We start from the raw sequence: 19,153 nt of genomic DNA, 5'->3' as shown, positions 1-19,153 counted from the left end.
GGTGTGTGACGAAAACAATCCTCTTATAAAGTGACCAATTTCTCATCCAACACCATGGAAACAACCTCTGTGTCAGATTCGTCATCAGACTCACTGCCGTTGTGCTTTTGGCAGTTGCCAGATGGTTGCCAACGGTAGCAGTACCTGGTCGACAGATTGAAAATTCTCTTCCTGGAGCAACAATGAGTCCTTAAGTGGTAGTCCAAGGGTACAGGTTGCGGAAGAGCCACCTGTAGCTTTTTTCAATTTTGCCTCAGTTTTTCGTTACTGGATTACTGGATGGAGCTGTTGGCTTTGAAGCAAAGTCGCTGGAGCATTATATTGAAATATTGAACAGTTATAGCCCTCATGCTCTATCAGATCTTTACCCATGGCAGGTGTCAACTCCTGTGGTTTTTGACACATTCTCAGAATTACCAGCTGGTAAACCTGGGAATGCACCCAAAATATACACCTTTCCAGGGAAGGCATAACAAGGAGAAATATCTTTATTTCTTCCAGTTTCGTTACGCCACTGCGAATAAATAAAAAAATACAAGAAAAATAAGAAATGTTGCCATCTGTAATTTATGTTTTGTATAATAATATGAATATATGTTGATACTAGCGAGTGCTGGGGGAGATATTAAATGCACAAGCCCTGTTGCCTCTTCGGTGAACCCATATTTCTTCACCATTTCATGTGTACAACACGTAATGTTCTCAGGAGCCACAGCTCTTTAGTAAACTCAAGCGCAGACCTCACTGTACTGGAAAAGCCTACGTGGAAGTAAAAGATACCAAACAAAATGTCAATAAACCGGTAGACTTTAAATGTCGATCTAGCTTAAAGTAGATCATAGAATGTACAATCCGTTGGTGGGATATTCGCCAGTTTCTAATTAAAACAATGAAATCCATGCAGCAATTTCCATTTCTTTGGATCGTGTATCCTTTATTATATAGAATCAGTAACCATAACAAAACATGAGAAACGCATCACAACACGATTTCTCCTGGAATACAGTATCCTTGGTATTGAATAATTCGGTGGCGCGCTCAGCGAAGGCACTTGGGTGACGGCGTCCGAGTCTTTTTGATGCAATAACTTAGAATCTCATTGGGGACGATCCACGACCTTGTAATTATAGAACTTCCTGTACACATAACATATAACACCGAGACTATACAAATACACGCTGCACCTGCCTGGACATCGGCTTTGCCACATCTGTGCTTCAAAACGTTTGTTACAACATTTGTGATAAATAATATACAAACTGTATCACTCAAGATACCACGAACAGGGAGCCAGCTTCCCGACACTTTAGCCTGTGAACATCTTTTTTTTCTCCAAAAGTTGTACTACAACACGATAAATACAGTAAGCAGACTATGGAACTAACGAGTAAACTCTGTAATAATCTTGTTGGATAGAACTTTTTGTAATATTTTTATACAATAACAGACGGATTTAAATGATAACTGGCCACAGAGATGACACCCGTGGTCTAAGAGGTGGTTGCTGTGGTGGTGACGTGCTCTTCTCTTCAGCTGCAACACCCCTTCACCATTTCCCGGGTATTGTTGTTCCACATTCGTACCACTGCACGTAGCGGATGTGTGTCTGAGACCCTATTTTGCCAAACTCGACAGGCTGCTGGCGCACAGATCTGTAAAAACCTGTTAAGAGAGGAAGAACATATCACAAAAAACTGTGAAAATACTTCTGCAATACAATCCCCCCCCAAAGTAAATTATACATTGTCATTCCCACTCTATAGTAGTATAATTGTAGGAAGATGTCTCTGTATATACTATACCAAAGAGAGGTATAGTGTGCACAGAGTCCAGTGGAACCTAAAAGGTAGGCAGAGGTAAAGTAGATAGCACTTCACTCTCTATTTGTGGTAGTGTGGTTGAGCAGTAAGGCTTTATCAGAGGACAGTGTTAAGCATTTGTTGTACCCACCTAGTCAGCAAATGAATTCACATCCTTAACCCCTTCGATGCTCATGACGAGCTCAGCTCGTCATGAGGCACGGTTGAGCTGTGCTGATGACGAGCTGAGCTCGTCATGAACAATGGAAACTCTGTGAGTTCAGCCCCGGGGGGGAAACCTCTAGCAGCCAAGGTGTTAAAGACTGAACTTCAGACCAATTGTTTTGTATAAAAATATTCTTTTAGTTATTTTATTTCTAGAACCAAGCAAGCCTGGCACAGGTAAGTGATAAATACTTTGCAATAAATATACAGTTGTAATACAGTTTGGATTGTAATTGTATAAGCACTTTGTTTTGACCTACAATATTGTTACTGAGAAATGCAATGCTTTGTAAATACAGTACATATACTTTGAATGAGATTTTTAGTAAAATGACCAGTACATTACTTGCAGATTACTTTTCCTATCCAGGATACTACACTGGGACAACCTTGTGTGTTTTCCTGTTCGCCCTATGTGGGAAGGGTATGCCCAGACGTTGGTCCAGTGCTCACTACACCACTGGAGTCAAGCTATCCTGGCTGATGACGGCTGATAGCCAGAAACTGGTCCTAGGATGGTTGATTCCGGTCCAGGGAAGACATGGCTTGGCAGTTCGGGCTGGACTGTTCCCATAAGGCACAGGGTCATATAGCCATGTCTGTACTGGGGTGGCGTGGTGAACAAAATAATGATTTATTAAACCCAGATCTGTGACTGGAGGTTTTGCCAATGTGCAACATTCCGTCCATCACCTTGTGTGTTTTGCTCCTTCCAGATAAACTGTCACTTGTCTGGAGGAATGGACCCATGGTTATCCCAGTTTTTTAACACTTTTCCCATGATAGATGTGTGCTTTGGTTTGAGGATGTGATGAAGTTTGGAGGCCTGGTGACCTGACTTATTGAGGGAGAGAACAATCCTCATGATGGAGGGATCTTTGTCCGGGCAGCTGATCTTAGACTGACTTTAAGCTTAATAAAGTCATAAAAGCCCATGTCTCAAAGATTGTATTTTTGTTGGGGTACACTGAAGGAGATCAGTGATTCTGGAGTGCCCAGTTGCTTTAGAAAGTGGATGCATTTTGACACCCATGATTCCCAGAAAATAGATTTCCCCTGGATTTTGATCTTTGAGTTGTGCCAGATCGATATCATGTTTGAAAGGTTAAGTGGAGTGCCTAATATTTTATCAATTTCTTTCAGGGCTCTTTTAATATTGTTAAAAATTATTTTACCGGATGATGTGGGAATTCTATTACCAGTTAAAAATGTGACAGAATGAAGTACACCTAAGATTTATTTTTCAATTATAAGCCAAGAGGGAGTGTAGTCAGGAGGGTGTGAAAACCACAATGAGCCTTGTCATGCCAGGAAGGTATATTGATATTTTTTAAGTCAGCAAGGTTTACTCCACCAAGGTGAACAGATAAACACAGTTTTTTTTAGATTGATCCTATCATGTTTATTCTGTCAAATGAATTTTGATAATAGCAGGTCCAATTTTTTATGGAATCTTCTGATAGAGCGATGTGTAGCATACTGATAAGATAATTAACTATCAATTTTACCATCATTTTGATGGTCTCAATGCGGCCCCTCCATGTGAGAAATGTAGCGTTCCAGCCCTCCAATAGGCTTTCCACCTTTTTCAATTATACTTTTTCATTATGTCAGAGTGATTCTAATACGTCGGCGTTGAATTCTAAGCCCAGATATTTAATGAAGTGGAGTTGCCAGGTTAAATCTGTAGATTTAAAGAGATCCCTCGAGCAAAGATTGTTTAAACCCATGATTTCAGACTTGTGTTTATTGAGTTTGTGGCCAGACACCCTAGCATAGCTTTCGATTATCTCTAATAGAGAGGGAATTGAGCGTGTCGGGTCCTCTGTCATAATCAAAATATCATTGGCTTATACTGCCACCTTTATTGTCTTTTTGTTGAAGGTTACACCATATATGGGGGGGTTTGAGCAGGTCCTCTGGAGGAGTGGTCCAGTGTCAGGATAGAGGGGGACGGAGATAAGGAGCAGCCCTGCCGGGTGCCTCTCCAGTTTGAAAGAAGAGGATAGGAGACCATCAGAACGGACTCTAGTAGAGGGGGCGCTGTAGAGGGCCATGATCATCCTTGTGAAGGTCTCATCCAGGATGTAGTTCAACAGAGTTTCTCAAAGGAAGGACCAAGAGACCCTGTCACATGCTTTCTCAGCATCGAGGGGGACAGCTCCAGTATCGGAGATGGAAAGTTTGGCTTTCTCAATAATGTGACAGATAAGACGAGTATTGTTCCTGGATAGCCTGTTTTTCATGAATCCTACCTGGGAATGATTAATACAGGATGGCAACAGTTGTTCTAGTCTTTTACAGATGATTTTGGCATATATTTTTGCATCTATATTAATTAAATGAATTGGCCTATCATTTTTTACCAGTAGGGAATCTTTACCCTCTTTTGGGATAACCACTATGGTGGCTTCGCTGGTCAAACCAGTTATGGAACTGAGACTAAGAAGTGTTGGAATAAGTCCAGTAAAATAGGATTAAGTGCAGAGGCAAATAATTTATAGAATTTTGCTGTAAGGCCATCAGGGCCCGGTGCCTTATTAAGTTTGAGGGAGCTTCTTCCAGTGTTATTGGTTTACTAAGCAGCTTTTTTTCCTGGTCAGTGATGAACTGGAGTGTAGACTCCCCGAGACATTTCTGACACTCCTATACTGTGGAGGCAGTCTTCTCTGTAAAGAGATACATAGAAGTCCCTGAGAATCTCTATGATTTTATCAGGGTTTGAGGTAGAAGCATTAAAATTGTCTTTAAGAGAGTTAATGCCCCTTCTGTTTAGTTTATGTTTTAAGTATGAGGCCAGGATTTTTCCTACCTTGTTGGCTTCAGAGTTTCTAGGGACTTGTATTTATTGATCCAAATCCCTGCCCTTTCACTCAGAATTCTATTGCATTTGTATTTTTTGTTGGAGAGAGTGGAGAGGATTTGGGGGTCCGGATGGGAGATGTACACTGTTTCCAAAGCTTTAATGTCTTTCTCCAAGGAGTCGAGATTCCTGCAGTGGGATTTTTTTCATTTAGATTGAATTTCTATTAAGGTGTCCCTAACAGTGGCCTTGAGAGAGAGCATACCAGTGGGCAAACAGGAAAGTATCAGAGATCATATTTTCTTTCAGATAGTTTTTAATTGTAGACTCAATTGAGGCCCTAGATGCAGCATCTTTGATTGACTCCTCACTGAATCTCCAGATCTTTTTAGTGGGTCTTGTATTGGTGCCCGTGAGCGACAGGGTAATCGCCGAGTGATCTGAAATCAGTCTTGGAAAGATGTCTGTCTGGTCTATTAGATGTGCATGCGAATTAGTAGTCAGAAGATAGTCAATCCTAGAGTAAGAGTTATGGGGATTGGAGTAAAAAGTATAGTCCCCAGTATCTCTGTGCTGTAGCCTCCAAGGGTCAAGAAGATTGAATCTGGTGGAGAGTTTGAGAAGCGATTTATGTGACCTAGTGGGGTGGACGCAGTTCTGGTTTAACGGTCTATGGTGAGGTCAATGGGGAGATTAAGATCGCCACCCAGGATAATAAGATCAACAGTGGGGATCTGATTCAACTGAGTGACTAAGGAGTCCCAAAAATCTGAATAGTTGTTATTTGGGCCATATACATTGAGAATGTGAAGGCAGTTGTTATTTTTGGATAGTTTTGTAAGGCTTCATCTACTGTTGTCATCTGTGGCATGAGAGTCATCGGTGAGGCCGGAGTATTTAGAGAATAGCATGAGTACTCCACCCTTTTTATAGTTGACCGGGGAGCAGAGGATATTCGAGAGCCAGCTACTCCCAAAGGAGGCCACCTCTCTATGGAAAACATTTGTTTCTTGAAGAAGAATCACGTCTCCTTTGAGTTTGAATGGGTAGTTCTCGTTTTTTTTCGTTTAACCGATGGTTGAGACCCCTGACATTTAGTGACACAATTTTCAGATTCATGTCGACTGGGTGTTTATTCGTATTGAAGGTGACAACCTATGCAGAGGTGGTGCATAAATGTGTTGAAAAGCGAGTGACAGAAAACTGTTCGGGGGTCACTAGGGTCAGCGTCGAAAGAGTCATTTACCAACAGGTGACTCTGTGTACGCAGGAAAGCGCGGTGTTGCATGAAAAAACGGTACAGCAGGTCAACCCAGGAGGTCTGTAACCAAGGTACAGTCTGGATGGTCGGTCAGGTGCAAGTCAAAGGAGAGCACAAGAGAAACAGAAGGAAAAATAACTAAAAGAAGAGCTGAGAATAAAACAAGGGAATCAGTATCAACAGAAAGAAACTAGGGGCCATATTATCAAGAAAGGGCGATACATTATCAACGCTTTTATCGACAGGAAACTGCCGCTAAAGCGGCAATAATGGGCTTGATAATATGCCCTTGTGAATTCCCAAAGAATCCCAGGTTCTGGTGTTAACCTCGGCTTCTATGGGAATTCACAAGGTCATATTATCAAGCCCATTATCGCTGCTTTAGCGGCAGTTTCCTGCCGATAAAAGCGGCGATAATGTATCGCCCTTTCTTGATAATATGGCCCTAAAATCTTAAACCAAGCCCAATCCCCACCCTCCCATCCCACTCCCTCCCTCCCCCACCCCAAACATTGACTGTGAGCGTGACGACAGCGGAGTGAAGCTGCTCCATGGTGTACAGAAGTGCTTACAAATAGTGCGGCAATGGGTAGGTCATAGTTGGGGATTAATATAGAGGGCCATACCCTAATTATTGAAGATCTTACTAGCTCTTCAGTGCTAGGTTTCATCTGAAGCAATCCTACACCCTTGAAAAGAAAAGAAGAGAGGCCTAATGACCCATTAGGGCAATTCTAATTTATCGGGACTATTTTAATTCTTCAGGAGATTAGTGACTGGAGTGACTAAAGATGACTTATAAAGCATCTCAGGACGGCTGGATGTTGACGTGCAGGGAGGTATGTATCAGGTATGTAACAGGCAAAGTGACAGGCAAGTATATAGAGTAGCTGGTTAGTAGTAACATAACTGTGCTTGGTAGCATTGTACGTATTGAATATAGTGTTGTGCGAGGGGACAGTAGAAAACTACGGGAAAGTGCTGACGATTGTAACAACCTATCTAGGAAGCGGAGGTATAAGCCAGAGTTTTCAACAGTGTTCCATGAGTGAGTTGGAAAGATCAGTGAAGGCCTTTAGAGTCGAGACTTGAGGCAGAAGGTGGAGCAGGGTGAGTGTCCATTGTGGATCCTTCCCTTTCGTTTAGGAAATCTTGCAGGGCTCTGTGGTCGAAGAAGACATGATCTCTACCATCAACTTCAATTCTGAATTTGGCAGACGCAATGAATGAGAAGTGTATGTTTGAGTTTTTCAGCCTCGAACAAAGTGCCAAGAAGCCCTTTCTAGTCTCAATCATGGGTTTGGAGTAGTGTTGTGATATCAAAAACTTTCGGCCATTCCACATGATGTGATTATACTTACGAACATAACTAAGAATCAGCTCTGTGTGTTGGAATCTCAGCAGGCGACAGACAATCTGACGGTTCTGTTTTTTATGTGGAGAATTGAACGAGGGGAACACGATGAGCTTTTTCCAATTCAAATTCTTTTTTAACACAATGCCTGTCATTTGTGGAATCCATTTCTCCAGGAAGCTGATGCAAGGATCTGCTGAGTCCTCTGAACCTTCTGGAATGCCAAAAATACATAGATTCCCTCAGTGATTCCTGTCTTCCAACTCTGATACATCTCTCTGAAGAGTTTTGGAAGCATCAATAAGTTTTATTCTGACTCTGGAGGAGGAGGTGGCATTGTCTTCTAAGGTGCTGATACTTGATTCTGCCTTTGTCGCTCTATTCTTGATGGCATTTATATCTGTTCTGATAGAGGAAAACTCCTGTTGCATCACATCTGTATTGACTTTGGTTGATTTCGCAAGGTTAAGGACTTCAGCCAGTTTTTTTAGGGTCATATCCATGGCTTTTCCCTTGATGGGTAATTCAGGTAGAGGGGATTCAGCTTTGGTTAGTTTGTTGCTCGCTTTGAGCCCTTTGTCTGCCATATTTTTAGTAGTCAGTGGATTACTGCGGCAAAGCAGAAGCCAGTTTACAACCCCTTTGTCTGGTCCCAGTAGTCTTATGGTGAGCTTGTAGTGTATTGCTGGGCTTAGAAAGATCGGTACGTTGATACAGCTGAGTACGGTAAGGTGATCAGTTATGGGTGATAGCGCTGAAGTGACAAAAACCGATGTTCTAAAGCGACAGTCACACTCTCGGTCTGGTGAGTGACAGTCTTACACTCGGTCTGGTAAGTCACACTCTCAGTCTGGTGAGTCTATTCTAGTCTGGTGAGTCTAGAAAGGCATACACCTCTGGCAGACTTCTGATTGGGTTGATGCTGGAGTGATGGTGGCAGTGAATCCCCACTGTCTTGCCACAGTCCTGCGACCAGTGAACTGAGTATTGGATTCTCTTGACTGAGTACTGTTTTCTGCGATCTGTGTCCTGAGACTGTTGGTCTATCCTGTGGACTGTGCCCTTGAACACAATCTTTATGCTGATAGGGAGCAGGAAGGGCTGCTTGAATGAGGATCAACACTTGAAGAGAGAGCAGCGTTAATGAGCATCAGATTAGTGTTGTCCCAGATCAACAAGCCCATGGGAAGACCCCGATGCTGATACCATGCGCAGCGAGTTGTACACCAATGATCGCAAGCAGTAGGACTTTGTTGCAGTTATTGCCTGCCCAGCGCAATTTTAAGGTCTGGCAAGAGACCCTAGAGGATGCAAGACTTTAGAACCCAGCGGGCATCTGATTCCGCAAAATACGGGATCACAGCATTTCCCAGCAAATTGGTGGCGTTGCAGTCATATACACCTTCACTGTATCGTGAAGTTGGTGGCCGTATGCAGCAAAATACAATCTAGATGACTGCATAGCATTGGATCACACCCGGACCAGCTCTGCTGAGGCACAGCACCTAGGGACTTGCAGGTAAGTGGATGAGATCCTTCGTATCTTTAAAGCAGCATGGCGTAATGGACTATGGTAGTGGAGCTCCACAATCAGACAGCCCTGTGCTGCGCTGTCCAAGCCACGCCCCCCTAGGGTTGGATCTTCTTACCAGCTCCTAGTTGCGGTTGGGGGACCTTCCGGTTTGAGGCTGCAGGCGCCGGCTGAAGGCTTGAGGCAGGTCAGGGGTCACCAGATCTCGGGTCAAGATCGCCAGGGAGACCTCCTCCTGGTGTTGGGCCACTCTATCTCGGGCCGTGGGTGTCCGGTGCAGAGTGGTGCAAACTCGCGGATCCTTGCGGGCTGGAGTCTGTGTGCATTTTTCATTAAATCCCACACTGGCATCAGTGTGGGTTTAATGTGATGAGAAGTTTGATACCAAACTTCTCAGTTTTCAGTGTAGCCATTATGGTGTTGCGGAGTTCATAAAGGACAAACTCCCAGCACCATATACTCTTAATGGCAGCACTGCACTTACAATGTCTAAGAATGGACAATGTAGGGGTACAGTGCTCATGCACCTGTACCCTCACCACTGGTATAGTGAACCCAGCTAGAGGGGTGACTAATCTATGACAGGTCAGTCGGTTGTAGGCATGGCACACAGGGATGTGTGCCGTGTCAACTATTCACTTTGTTCTGCACCAAGACACGCAGCCTGCAAAGGAAGTGTGTGTGTAATGGTACAGGGCCTCTAAGGGTGGTACAATAAGTGCTGCAGTCCTTAGAAGTCGTCCCTGGTCACAGTGCCCTGGGTACCTGTGATACCATTTACCAGGGGTTGACCTGTGGCCAGGGATCCCAATTGGGTTTTGGTTTCAATGCAGATTTTGGGAAGGAATATAGGCCCTGGGTACCTGATTAGCAGGAGCCCAGGGCACACTCAGTCAAAGCACATCAGCAATACAGCAAAAAGTGGGGGCAACCATGTAGAAAGAGGGCACTTTCTCACAATAATGAAATGTACTGGTGCCCGCATTGAGAAGTTAGCTAAAGTGAGCTACTTAGTTACGTATCAGACACAATGGGTGAAGGTGGATGACTGGCAGAGAGTTGGATGTTTGTCAAAATAACACCTAGGTTTCAACCCTGATGGATTTCACTTAGGGCTAGAAATGGATAGTAGTGTATCCCCAATTTGTGCTTTGGTACCCCTGGCAGTGCCTTTGTAGCCAAAGGTAAACGTAGCTGTAAAGTCACCTTTACTTTTTGTAGCTTCCATTTTTGCCAGAAGACAACAAAGGACTTTGGAGGGGTCGATTGGAGACAAATAGCCAGCTCTCTAGGGACGTATGTTGGGCAAAGTGTACGGAATGTTACTTCTAATACCCCCGGAATTTTGTTGCCTTCATATCCACGCACACTGGTTTCACATGATGGCTGAAACAAATGGGGAGAGGACGGCTTATAAGCTTTAAGAGAAGATGTATTACAGCTGTGCTGCATGCTGCAGATTTACCCAGGACTGCTTCAGGTTTGTACTGGTTCTAGTGCATCTGGCTTGTGACCATTGTAGATGTCTTGTGCTACCGGAACAAAAGAAAGGCTTTAAGTATCCATTGGTATGTTTTATTTTCTGAAATGGTGGCTGACTTATTAGGAGGGAGGGCTTCATTCACAGGGAAATAGTAATGTCCCAGCTCAACGTGGTGCCTGCAGAGATTGCGGAATAAAAACATAGGGCCTCATAAAAGAGGCCCCTTGCGCCGCTGGAACGTAATATTTTGTGGCGTTCCATGGTGGTGCAGGAGCCTGCTCCATGTTTACGATGCAGCACTTAGCCCCGCTTTTGGCTAAATGCTGCCTCGTAAATATGGTTCCCTTTAATGCAGCTGTCTGCATTAAAGGGGCGTGCAAAGGGTGTTGCTGGGGGTGCTCCTAGCAACACCCATGGCTTTTTGACACTGCCCCAGATTTATGAGAAATCATAAATCTGAGACAGAGCAAAAAACGTACGCCTCCCCAGGGGAGGCATAAGGGAGGCACAACAAGGAGAAATATCTTTATTTCTTCTTGTTTTTGTTTTTTCTATGTGTGCTGTATTTTGCTGAACACATAGAAAGTGGAAAAGCCTCTTGTGATTATTTTGTGCAGGAAGGTTTCCCTTCCTGCACAAAAAGAATCATCCCGCAATGCAGATATCTTTGCACCGTGGTGCAAAGGTACCTGCGTTGGTGCACAACAGCCCATTGTGTGCTAGAGCAGGGGAAAAGGACAGAAATGCACTGTATCTGATAGAAAACGGCGCATTCCTGCCCTTTTGTTTTGCCAGGAAGGCCTGCAGCCCTGCCCAACAACAACATTTCATAAATGAGGCCCGTAGTGTAGAGTGACAACACATTTTTAGGTGCACGTCACACAGCTATCTGAGCACCTATAAACTTCCAAAATAATTTGAAGCAGAAAGTGCAATACGATAGGGACATGGCCCACTAACGTGAGTTCTGAATGTACTCCTAAATGAATATTAGTAACAACTGCGCTGTTCAACTCTTTTTTTCCTGGAAGGTTGTAGTCAGAGCTCCAACTCTGTCAAATTAGTAGTCGTAGACTTTGGCTGTTTCAAGACTCTGCCTGCTACTCTGGGATTACCCTGTGCTCACCTGGAACTCTGGCCGACTTGGGGCTGACGTTTGGTAAAACATTCCGGGCGCAGGACTGTGAGGACCAGTGTTCTTTGCGGCTTGCCATCTGCCGCACCTGGGGCCTCTTCCCGCCCCCACCTCCCAGCAGTACTTAACGACTCGCGGCCACCTCTTCACGGGAGCCGCTCGTAGTCGTAGACTTTGGCTATTTCAAGACTCTGCCTGCTACTCTGAGATTACCCTGTGCTCACCTGGAACTCTGGCCAACTTGGGGCTGACGTTTGGTAAAACCTTCCGGGCGCGGGACTGCGAGGACCAGTGTTCTTTGCGGCTTGCCATCTGCCGCACCTGGGGCCTCTTCCCGCCCCCCACCTCCTCTTACTTAGCTACGCCCATACCCGCGATTCGTGGGACGCGCGCGGGTGCCCCGGGCAAAGCCCGGGCCAAGGGCGGGCCCGTTTTAGCCAGTTTTAGCCCGTTCTAGACCGGGCGAGACCAGACCGGGCCACCCCGCTTGGATTTTCATCTCCACATCGTGAGGTGACCAGGGACTGGTGTAAAACGGATATAAATAATACTATTTTAGGTGTGGAAAATGCCGGGACAGGAGACAAGGAGCAAACGAACGACTTCGGGAGGCTGTGTATCAGGTACACTGGATAATTTTCTAACTAGAGCCAGCTCTCGTTTAACTCATGAAATAACTATTATCGAGCGCCGGCTATCGCAGGAAATTGCTACTGCCAAAAGATCGTCATTAGGACACATAGCAAATGCAAACACCCCAGGGAGGGATTCAGAAGTGCACGCCATTGAACTGATCGAACGTGGTGAAGTTCTATCAAATATGAAGATGCCCGGCTCTGGGGGCCGCATCTCCCTATCGAGTGACTCTATTCTTCCACCAATACCCGAGTCTAACCTCTTACCCATTACGATTGTTAATTCACTGGCGGATAGTACTGAAAGATCCACCACTCTACAGTTACGGGGGAATCGGGAAGGGGCTGTCCCAAAAAGAAAATGGGGGGGGGGGGCAAACCTTATGTGGCAGAAAGTCTAAACATGTTAAACATGCTAGTGCATCAGACTTAAGGGGTCAGGTGATTCTTAAGGAGGTCCCTATAGCTGTTACCGAATCTGCTCCTTCCCTGGCAACTAGTGTACCTTTTCTAGATCTAGAAGAGCCAAGTACAAGTATTGAAGCACCAGTAGGGCATGATCCATTGCTGTTAAATATGTCCGATATCTTAAAGTCTGTGTTCAAACCATTGGAAGCTAGACTTACACGGATAGAATTGAGGTTGACAAATATTGAAAATGTTATTGCAGGGAAGCCAGATTCTGGGAAAATTAACAAGCATATGCAGAGGGGGGCTAAGCCGGTGACCGATCAGGGGGATACATCAGTAGCTAACACTCCCGTCCCCCCTCCTCTGAACCCCATAGTGCATTGCAGCTCCAACCAAAATCTCCTGCCTCACATCCCCGTTAATGATCCAATAATATCCAATAAACCCACTCCTAACACAAAGATAGACACACAAGAGGGCTGCATTCAAAGTAAGAAACTGGTAATAGATTTACCCCCTGAAGCAAGCCCCCTCATGGTAGTCCTAACAGGAGTCCCTCAGTTAGATGCTACAGGAAAGGAATCATTTAAATCACTCAAAAACAAGGTAGCCGACTGGCTTAATAAAAATAGACCCTTACAAGCTCGAATCTGTAGCGAGATTTTGATGGTTAGAAGAGTTTCCTGGGTGGGCAGCACTGTAAAAAATCTTAGTGGAGATTGTGTGCTTGTGAATTTTAGCAACCCGAGGACCGTTGCCCACATATGTGACTGGCCAAACCGGGATCCTGATACAACCATCAAGTCCCTTCCACTGTCGTTCTTTTATCCACCTGCCCTGCCTTGCTCTAACCTAGGGACAGAGGATGACTTGGTGAGAGTGGAAGCAAGGGGGGTGAGGAGGTAGAACAGGGTCACATTCAATAACATCCAACCATCCAGGCAATACTTGAGCAACAACCGGTTCAGTTGCCTGGATATGGTTGATTGACTGCAGCCCAAGCTGGGGGCGGCATGTGGTGTTGGGCCAACCTCTGAAGTAAATACCACCCAGGCAAAGACCACAGGGAGTCCCGCAGGTAATGAATCACCCATGATACAGGGCAGTAACCAGGCATCGGATAATCAACCAAGGTCACTGGCCGGTGTATTTCCACCAAACACCCACCAGACTAACACATTAAATGGATCAAAAACCGTACCACCTATCTCAGGTAGTTTGAATGTACATACAGGCTCCAAGCTCCACACGGGGGGTAGTACAACAAAGCATGGCACCCTGTTGATATTGTTCTGGAATCTGGCAGGCTTGCCTAATAAAATGGCGTGCCCGGATTGGTGATCGTTTATTGATAACAGCGATATATCTCTTTTTCAGGAAACTTGGGCCAGAGAAACCCAAACATGCATAGGCTTTGCTTCTTTCAACATACCAGCGCAATGGGGGGCAAGGGACGCCCGTCAGGGCGTCTAATCATCTGGGTGGGAGCTCACTTGGCCTGTATGGCTAAGCCTATGCTTACACGGTCTGAAGATGTGCAATGTGTGATTCTGGAGAGGCCTAACGACTTCAAGTTAGTTCTAGTCAATGTGTACTCCAGACATGTAAACATAACATCCGAGTTCAGAACTAGCGAGGAACTATCTCTATTCCTAGATACCATCCCATCTGGCACCTCGATTGTGGTAGGGGTTGACCTAAATTGTCAGTTCGAACCATTAACTGGCTTAATGGATGGTGTGGAAACCGAAGAGGATAATTATTGGGCAATCCCACCAACTGTGGCCCCCGCACCCAGGGAATGGTCACCCTTAGCTGTTCAAATTATGGCCTTAACCCTTACTCACTAAATCAGGGCCTGTAATGGCCGTGTGCAAGCAGTTATTCCTGCAAAGTGCACATTTAATAAACTCGGCCAGGAGTCGCGGTTAGACTATATATTGGTTGAAACCTACCTATGGCCTAGGGTTGTTGGTTTTAAGGTTATCCAAAGATCCCAGAGTGACCATAATGCGCTTAGTCTGGAAATGTCTCTTCCCTGTATTAATAAAGAACCACACACTGGGAATGGAGTCTCTGCCTCAGGGATGACTCTAACCAATAATAGACTAAGAGTTAGGTGGAAAAAATTAGTAGCACGCCCAGAGGATCTGGCCAAGCTATACGCTCGGACTGTCCCCGTACTAGAAGAGGTCAGCGTTTTAACTATGCAACTTCACTCCGCAGACCTCTGCAAAAAACTTGGGGCCATGCATGGGGAACTAACCAGTAGCTTGGCAGAGGTATTAAATCCCCCGCTAAAAAACGGGCGGCCCAAGGGCAATAGTCCCTCCTGGTATAATGCCACTTGTAGAAAGGCTAAGGCAGAGCTGGTCCTATCCTTGAAAAATAACAGCAACAAAACTGAAATCCAAGGCCTGAGATCCAACTATAAGCGATTAATACACTGTGCCAAAGTAGAATGGGATCAGGATAAATGGACGAACTTAACGCTTGTCCTTGAAACTAGAAATCCAAGAAAGTTCTGGGCCATTGTCAATACGGGTTCGGGTGAGATGGTATTGGCAGTAGAAGCTAACATAGGCGCCAACATGTGGGAAGATCACTTCCGCGCGCTCTATGCAGCGGATACCGGTGAAATTGCAGATAAGCCAGGGCGGATGCTGCCACACTCTGCTGTACAATCTGAGCGGGAGGATTTCACCAATGGAGAGGTCTGTGCTGCAATTTCGAAACTTGCAGCAGGAAAAGCCCCGGGGTTAGATTAACTCCCGGGGACCTCATCAAGCACGAACCTAAGACATGGGCGCTATACCTAATGGTAATCTTTAATGCAGTCCTGAGAGGCATGGAGATACCCTGTACTTGGCTGGGAGCAGAGATTGTCCCTATCTTCAAGAAGGGCTCTCCCCTGCTCCCAGCCAACTACAGGCTTATCAGCCTTATCGACATGCTCCCAAATTTTTCTGCAAGGTTGATTTTAGATCGCCTTCAGGAATGGATTGATGATTATTCAATCCTGAGTCCCTACCAGGCAGGGTTCAGAAAAAACACTTCAACGCTGGACCAAATATTTCGCCTTACCATGATACATTGGAAAACCATCTGGGTGGAGGGAGGTATCCTGTATACAGTCTTTGTGGACCTCTGTGCGGCCTTTGATTTGGTCCCACGGGGGAAACTCTGGTCTGTACTCTTGGAGTTGGGCATTCCACCCCCACTCCTGAACATAATAATGGGGCTCCATGAGGAGAATTTTGCATGGGTCAGGTGTGGAAAGAATGGATTGTTATCAAGATTCCCCGTTGACAGAGGGGTAAGACAGGGCTGTGTCTTAGCGCCGACCCTGTTCTGCCTCTTTGTCAATGGGGTAATCGCCCACCTGAATGGGGTTTTGGACAATGACGCACCGAAGCTTGCGGGCAGCAGGGTGCCTGCGATCATGTTCGCAGATGACACCCTGCTGCTGTCCAAATCCCCAATGGGGATTCAACGTGTGCTAGATGGTTTTGAGGCATTCTGTGTAGAACGGGGCCTAGAGATAAATGCCCTCAAGACCAAATACATGATTTTTAACCCCCAACTACTACACGCCCAAATCCTTCCATAGGCACCAGCAGATTGGAGAGGGTTTGCACCTTTGAATATCTGGGGGTAACTATAAATGAGTGGATGACCTGGGGTCCCCACCAAATTAAAGCCCAACTTAAACTGGCCCAGTTGGCTGGGGGAATCCTTAAGCTTGCAAATAAATCAACTATTAAACCCATCGGCCCACCCCTAGAGATATACAAAATGCAGGCAAGGGACGCAGTAACTTTTGGCGGCGAACTCTGGGGCCACTCGTGCAGACCAGAGATTGTCACCGCAGAAAACAAATTCTTGAGACAGTTGCTGACTTTGCCCTCCAGTACTCCTCTGCTACCCTTGAGACTGGATTTGGGTATCAGGTCAATAGATGAGGAACTGGGCCTGAACAAATAGTGGAAGTGGCAGGGTGCACAACGAAGAGGTAGATTAGTTAGTCAATGGGAGGCTTCTGACTTCTGGGTGCACTCATAGGGTGGTGTTATCCGTCTAGAACACCTTTAGATATCAATGTGGTTGTGTATGCGGAGCCCCGCAACTACATCCCCTGGTGAGGCACACCAATATGGATCACACAAAAGTGCTTCTGTTTTCGGTTATGAATCTTTGTTTATTTCATTTCCATTGTTATATACATATGGTTCCTTTATGGATAATTGACTTCGATATTAAACAGCATATCAGAAGATGACAAATGTTATAATCCGTTAACGTTTGAACATTGACCTCCAATGCATTTCGGGCTTAGGTGCCCTTGGTCACGGAGAGCTGAGGAAGCAAAGAGGAGCAACAGTGAGGGAATGTATCGCTATAAGAAAGGTCGGGGGAGTCTATTAAAGTGCTATGGTGTGTGGGCTAATGAGATAAGTGCGCGGAGCTACAGTGCAGGGTGGGGTGTGTGATGGGAATGTTACCGCCGGTGGAGCAAACAAAATACATATATGTGAACCTTAGGTTTTCAAAATCTTACTTCAAAGTTACGCGTGGCGTCCTAAGACGTTCTCAGTCAGTCATCCGTTCGCTGTCTCAAACGCGTTTGAGACAACCTGCTTAATAATTACATGGACAGAGATGACGGACTAGCGCCCGAATGTAGCGGGGGCCATATTGAAGTGGTGAAAACTACAGGGACACCATGTAGTGTGGGGTGAATACTATGTACACAGACAGATAAACAGAAAGTAAACAAAGGTAAAAACTGAAATAAGGAGGAAGGTAAGGCAGCTAAGTAGTACAATATGGGTGATGTTAAAGGTAACACCTAAATTCTGTACGATCATTGAGCCCATGGGGCTTAAGAGTTTGCAGAAGGTAAATCCATTCAAGTTCTCTCTTGGGTAACAGTTTGGTATTGTCTATGCCTTCTCTCTTGGGCACGATCTCTAGGACCATGAATTTTAATTGGGCGATGGTATGGCGTGCTTCCATAAAGTGAAAGGCGATGCTGGATTTTTCAGTTTTAAGTCTAATGTTAGACTTGTGTTCATTAAGTCGGGTTTTGATTTTACGCTCGGTCTTCCCTATGTATAGTTTGCCACATGGGCATTTGAGAGCGTAAATCAAGTTGGTAGAATCGCAGGTGGCGTCTACATGGAGTTTGATATTGTGTCCTTTCATGGGGTGTTGTATTTCATTGCCCCTAATTACACTGTTGCAGTGGCCACAGTTCAAGCAAGGTTGAGTGCCACGATGTCGTTTGGTTGACTCGGTGGGCTTAGCCAATATTTCTTTGATGTTTCGGCTCCTGGTATGAGCAAATATTGGTGGCTCATTAAAGATGCCTTGAAAGTCGGGTTCATTTTGCAATATTGGCCAGTGCTTCCAGATGATCTTTTTGTACGCTGCACTTGCAGTGGAAAATTTGGACACAAGGACCATGCGTTGCTCTGTATTTTTATGAGTCTTGGCCAGGCAGTCCTGTCTGGATATGTTGGCGACACGTGTTTTGGGTCTTGCAGGACAGTCTCTGGGTAGCCACGTGCCTGGAATCTGTCTGACATTTCCATCATCCGTTTGTGGACCATAGTCTCATCAGATACGATGCGCTTGACGCGCAGCATTTGGGAGTACGGGAGATGTTTTTTCAGGGAGCCTTGGTGGAAGCTGGTAAAGTGGAGAGCATTATTTCGGTCTGTGCTCTTTCTGTGAAGATCCGTGACTATTCCGTCAGTGGTATTCTTAATGTGGACATCTAAAAAGGCGATGTCAGTTTCACTGATTTGCCACGTGAGTTTGATCCGTGGATCTTTGGTGTTAGTTTCCATCAGGAGATTGTGGAGAGATTCTTTGGTGTCTGCCCATAGGAAAAATAGGTCATCAATGTATCGTAAAAATAGTTTCGTGTGTTTTAGAAAACTTGGGTTGGTGTACAGGTATTTCGTTTCAAAATTCTCCATGTAGGTATTGGCGTAGGACGGGGCAGCGCAGTTTCCCATAGCCATTCCAGAGAGTTGCAAAAACCACTGATTGTCGACTTTAAAGTAGCTGTGATATAGGGTAAATATCATTATTCCATCAGGAACGTTTGCATGTCAGGATGAATGTTGCTTTTGAGTAGGGTCTGTTCTATTGCTTCGATGCCCCCCGCGTGGGGTATTGGTGTGTATAGTGAACTCACATCAGCTGTGCAGAACACTAGAGGTTCATTGCTGGAAGTTTGGATGCAGGATAATTTTGTGAGGAACTCTGTAGTGTCTTTGATGTGACTCAATGATTGATTAACTAGAGGTTGTAGGTATTTGTCCAAAAATTTACCAGTGGTTTCATGGATCGATCGTTTGGTGGACACTATCGGTCTGAATGGGGGGTCCATAAGATTTTTATGAATTTTTGGACACATGTGGATCGTTGGACTTTTGGGATGTTCCACTATCAGATACCTTTTGGTGCGTTCTTCTATGATTCCTGATTGGTATGCTTTGTTTACAA

At 45.2% G+C, this 19,153-nt stretch overlaps 1 protein-coding gene across 18 annotated transcripts in view; it reads right to left on the bottom strand.

The window, feature by feature from the left end:
- Window positions 1-907: 907 nt before the first annotated feature.
- ABI3BP (ABI family member 3 binding protein) overlaps window positions 908-19,153 on the bottom strand; it is a 1,784,442-nt gene continuing 1,766,196 nt past the window's right edge. For all 18 annotated transcript variants that reach the window (XM_086934483.1, XM_086934484.1, XM_086934487.1 and 15 more), the window contains one exon: window positions 908-1,662. In XM_086934483.1, coding sequence (XP_086790609.1) covers window positions 1,547-1,662 — 116 coding nt within the window. In that variant the 3' untranslated portion in view covers window positions 908-1,546. The remainder of the gene's footprint in view (window positions 1,663-19,153) is intronic.

Source organism: Lissotriton vulgaris, chromosome 8, assembly GCF_964263255.1.
Source record: "Lissotriton vulgaris chromosome 8, aLisVul1.2, whole genome shotgun sequence".
In the NCBI taxonomy this organism is placed as follows: Eukaryota; Metazoa; Chordata; class Amphibia; order Caudata; family Salamandridae; genus Lissotriton; species Lissotriton vulgaris.
This window is presented reverse-complemented; position numbering and strand designations above follow the sequence as displayed.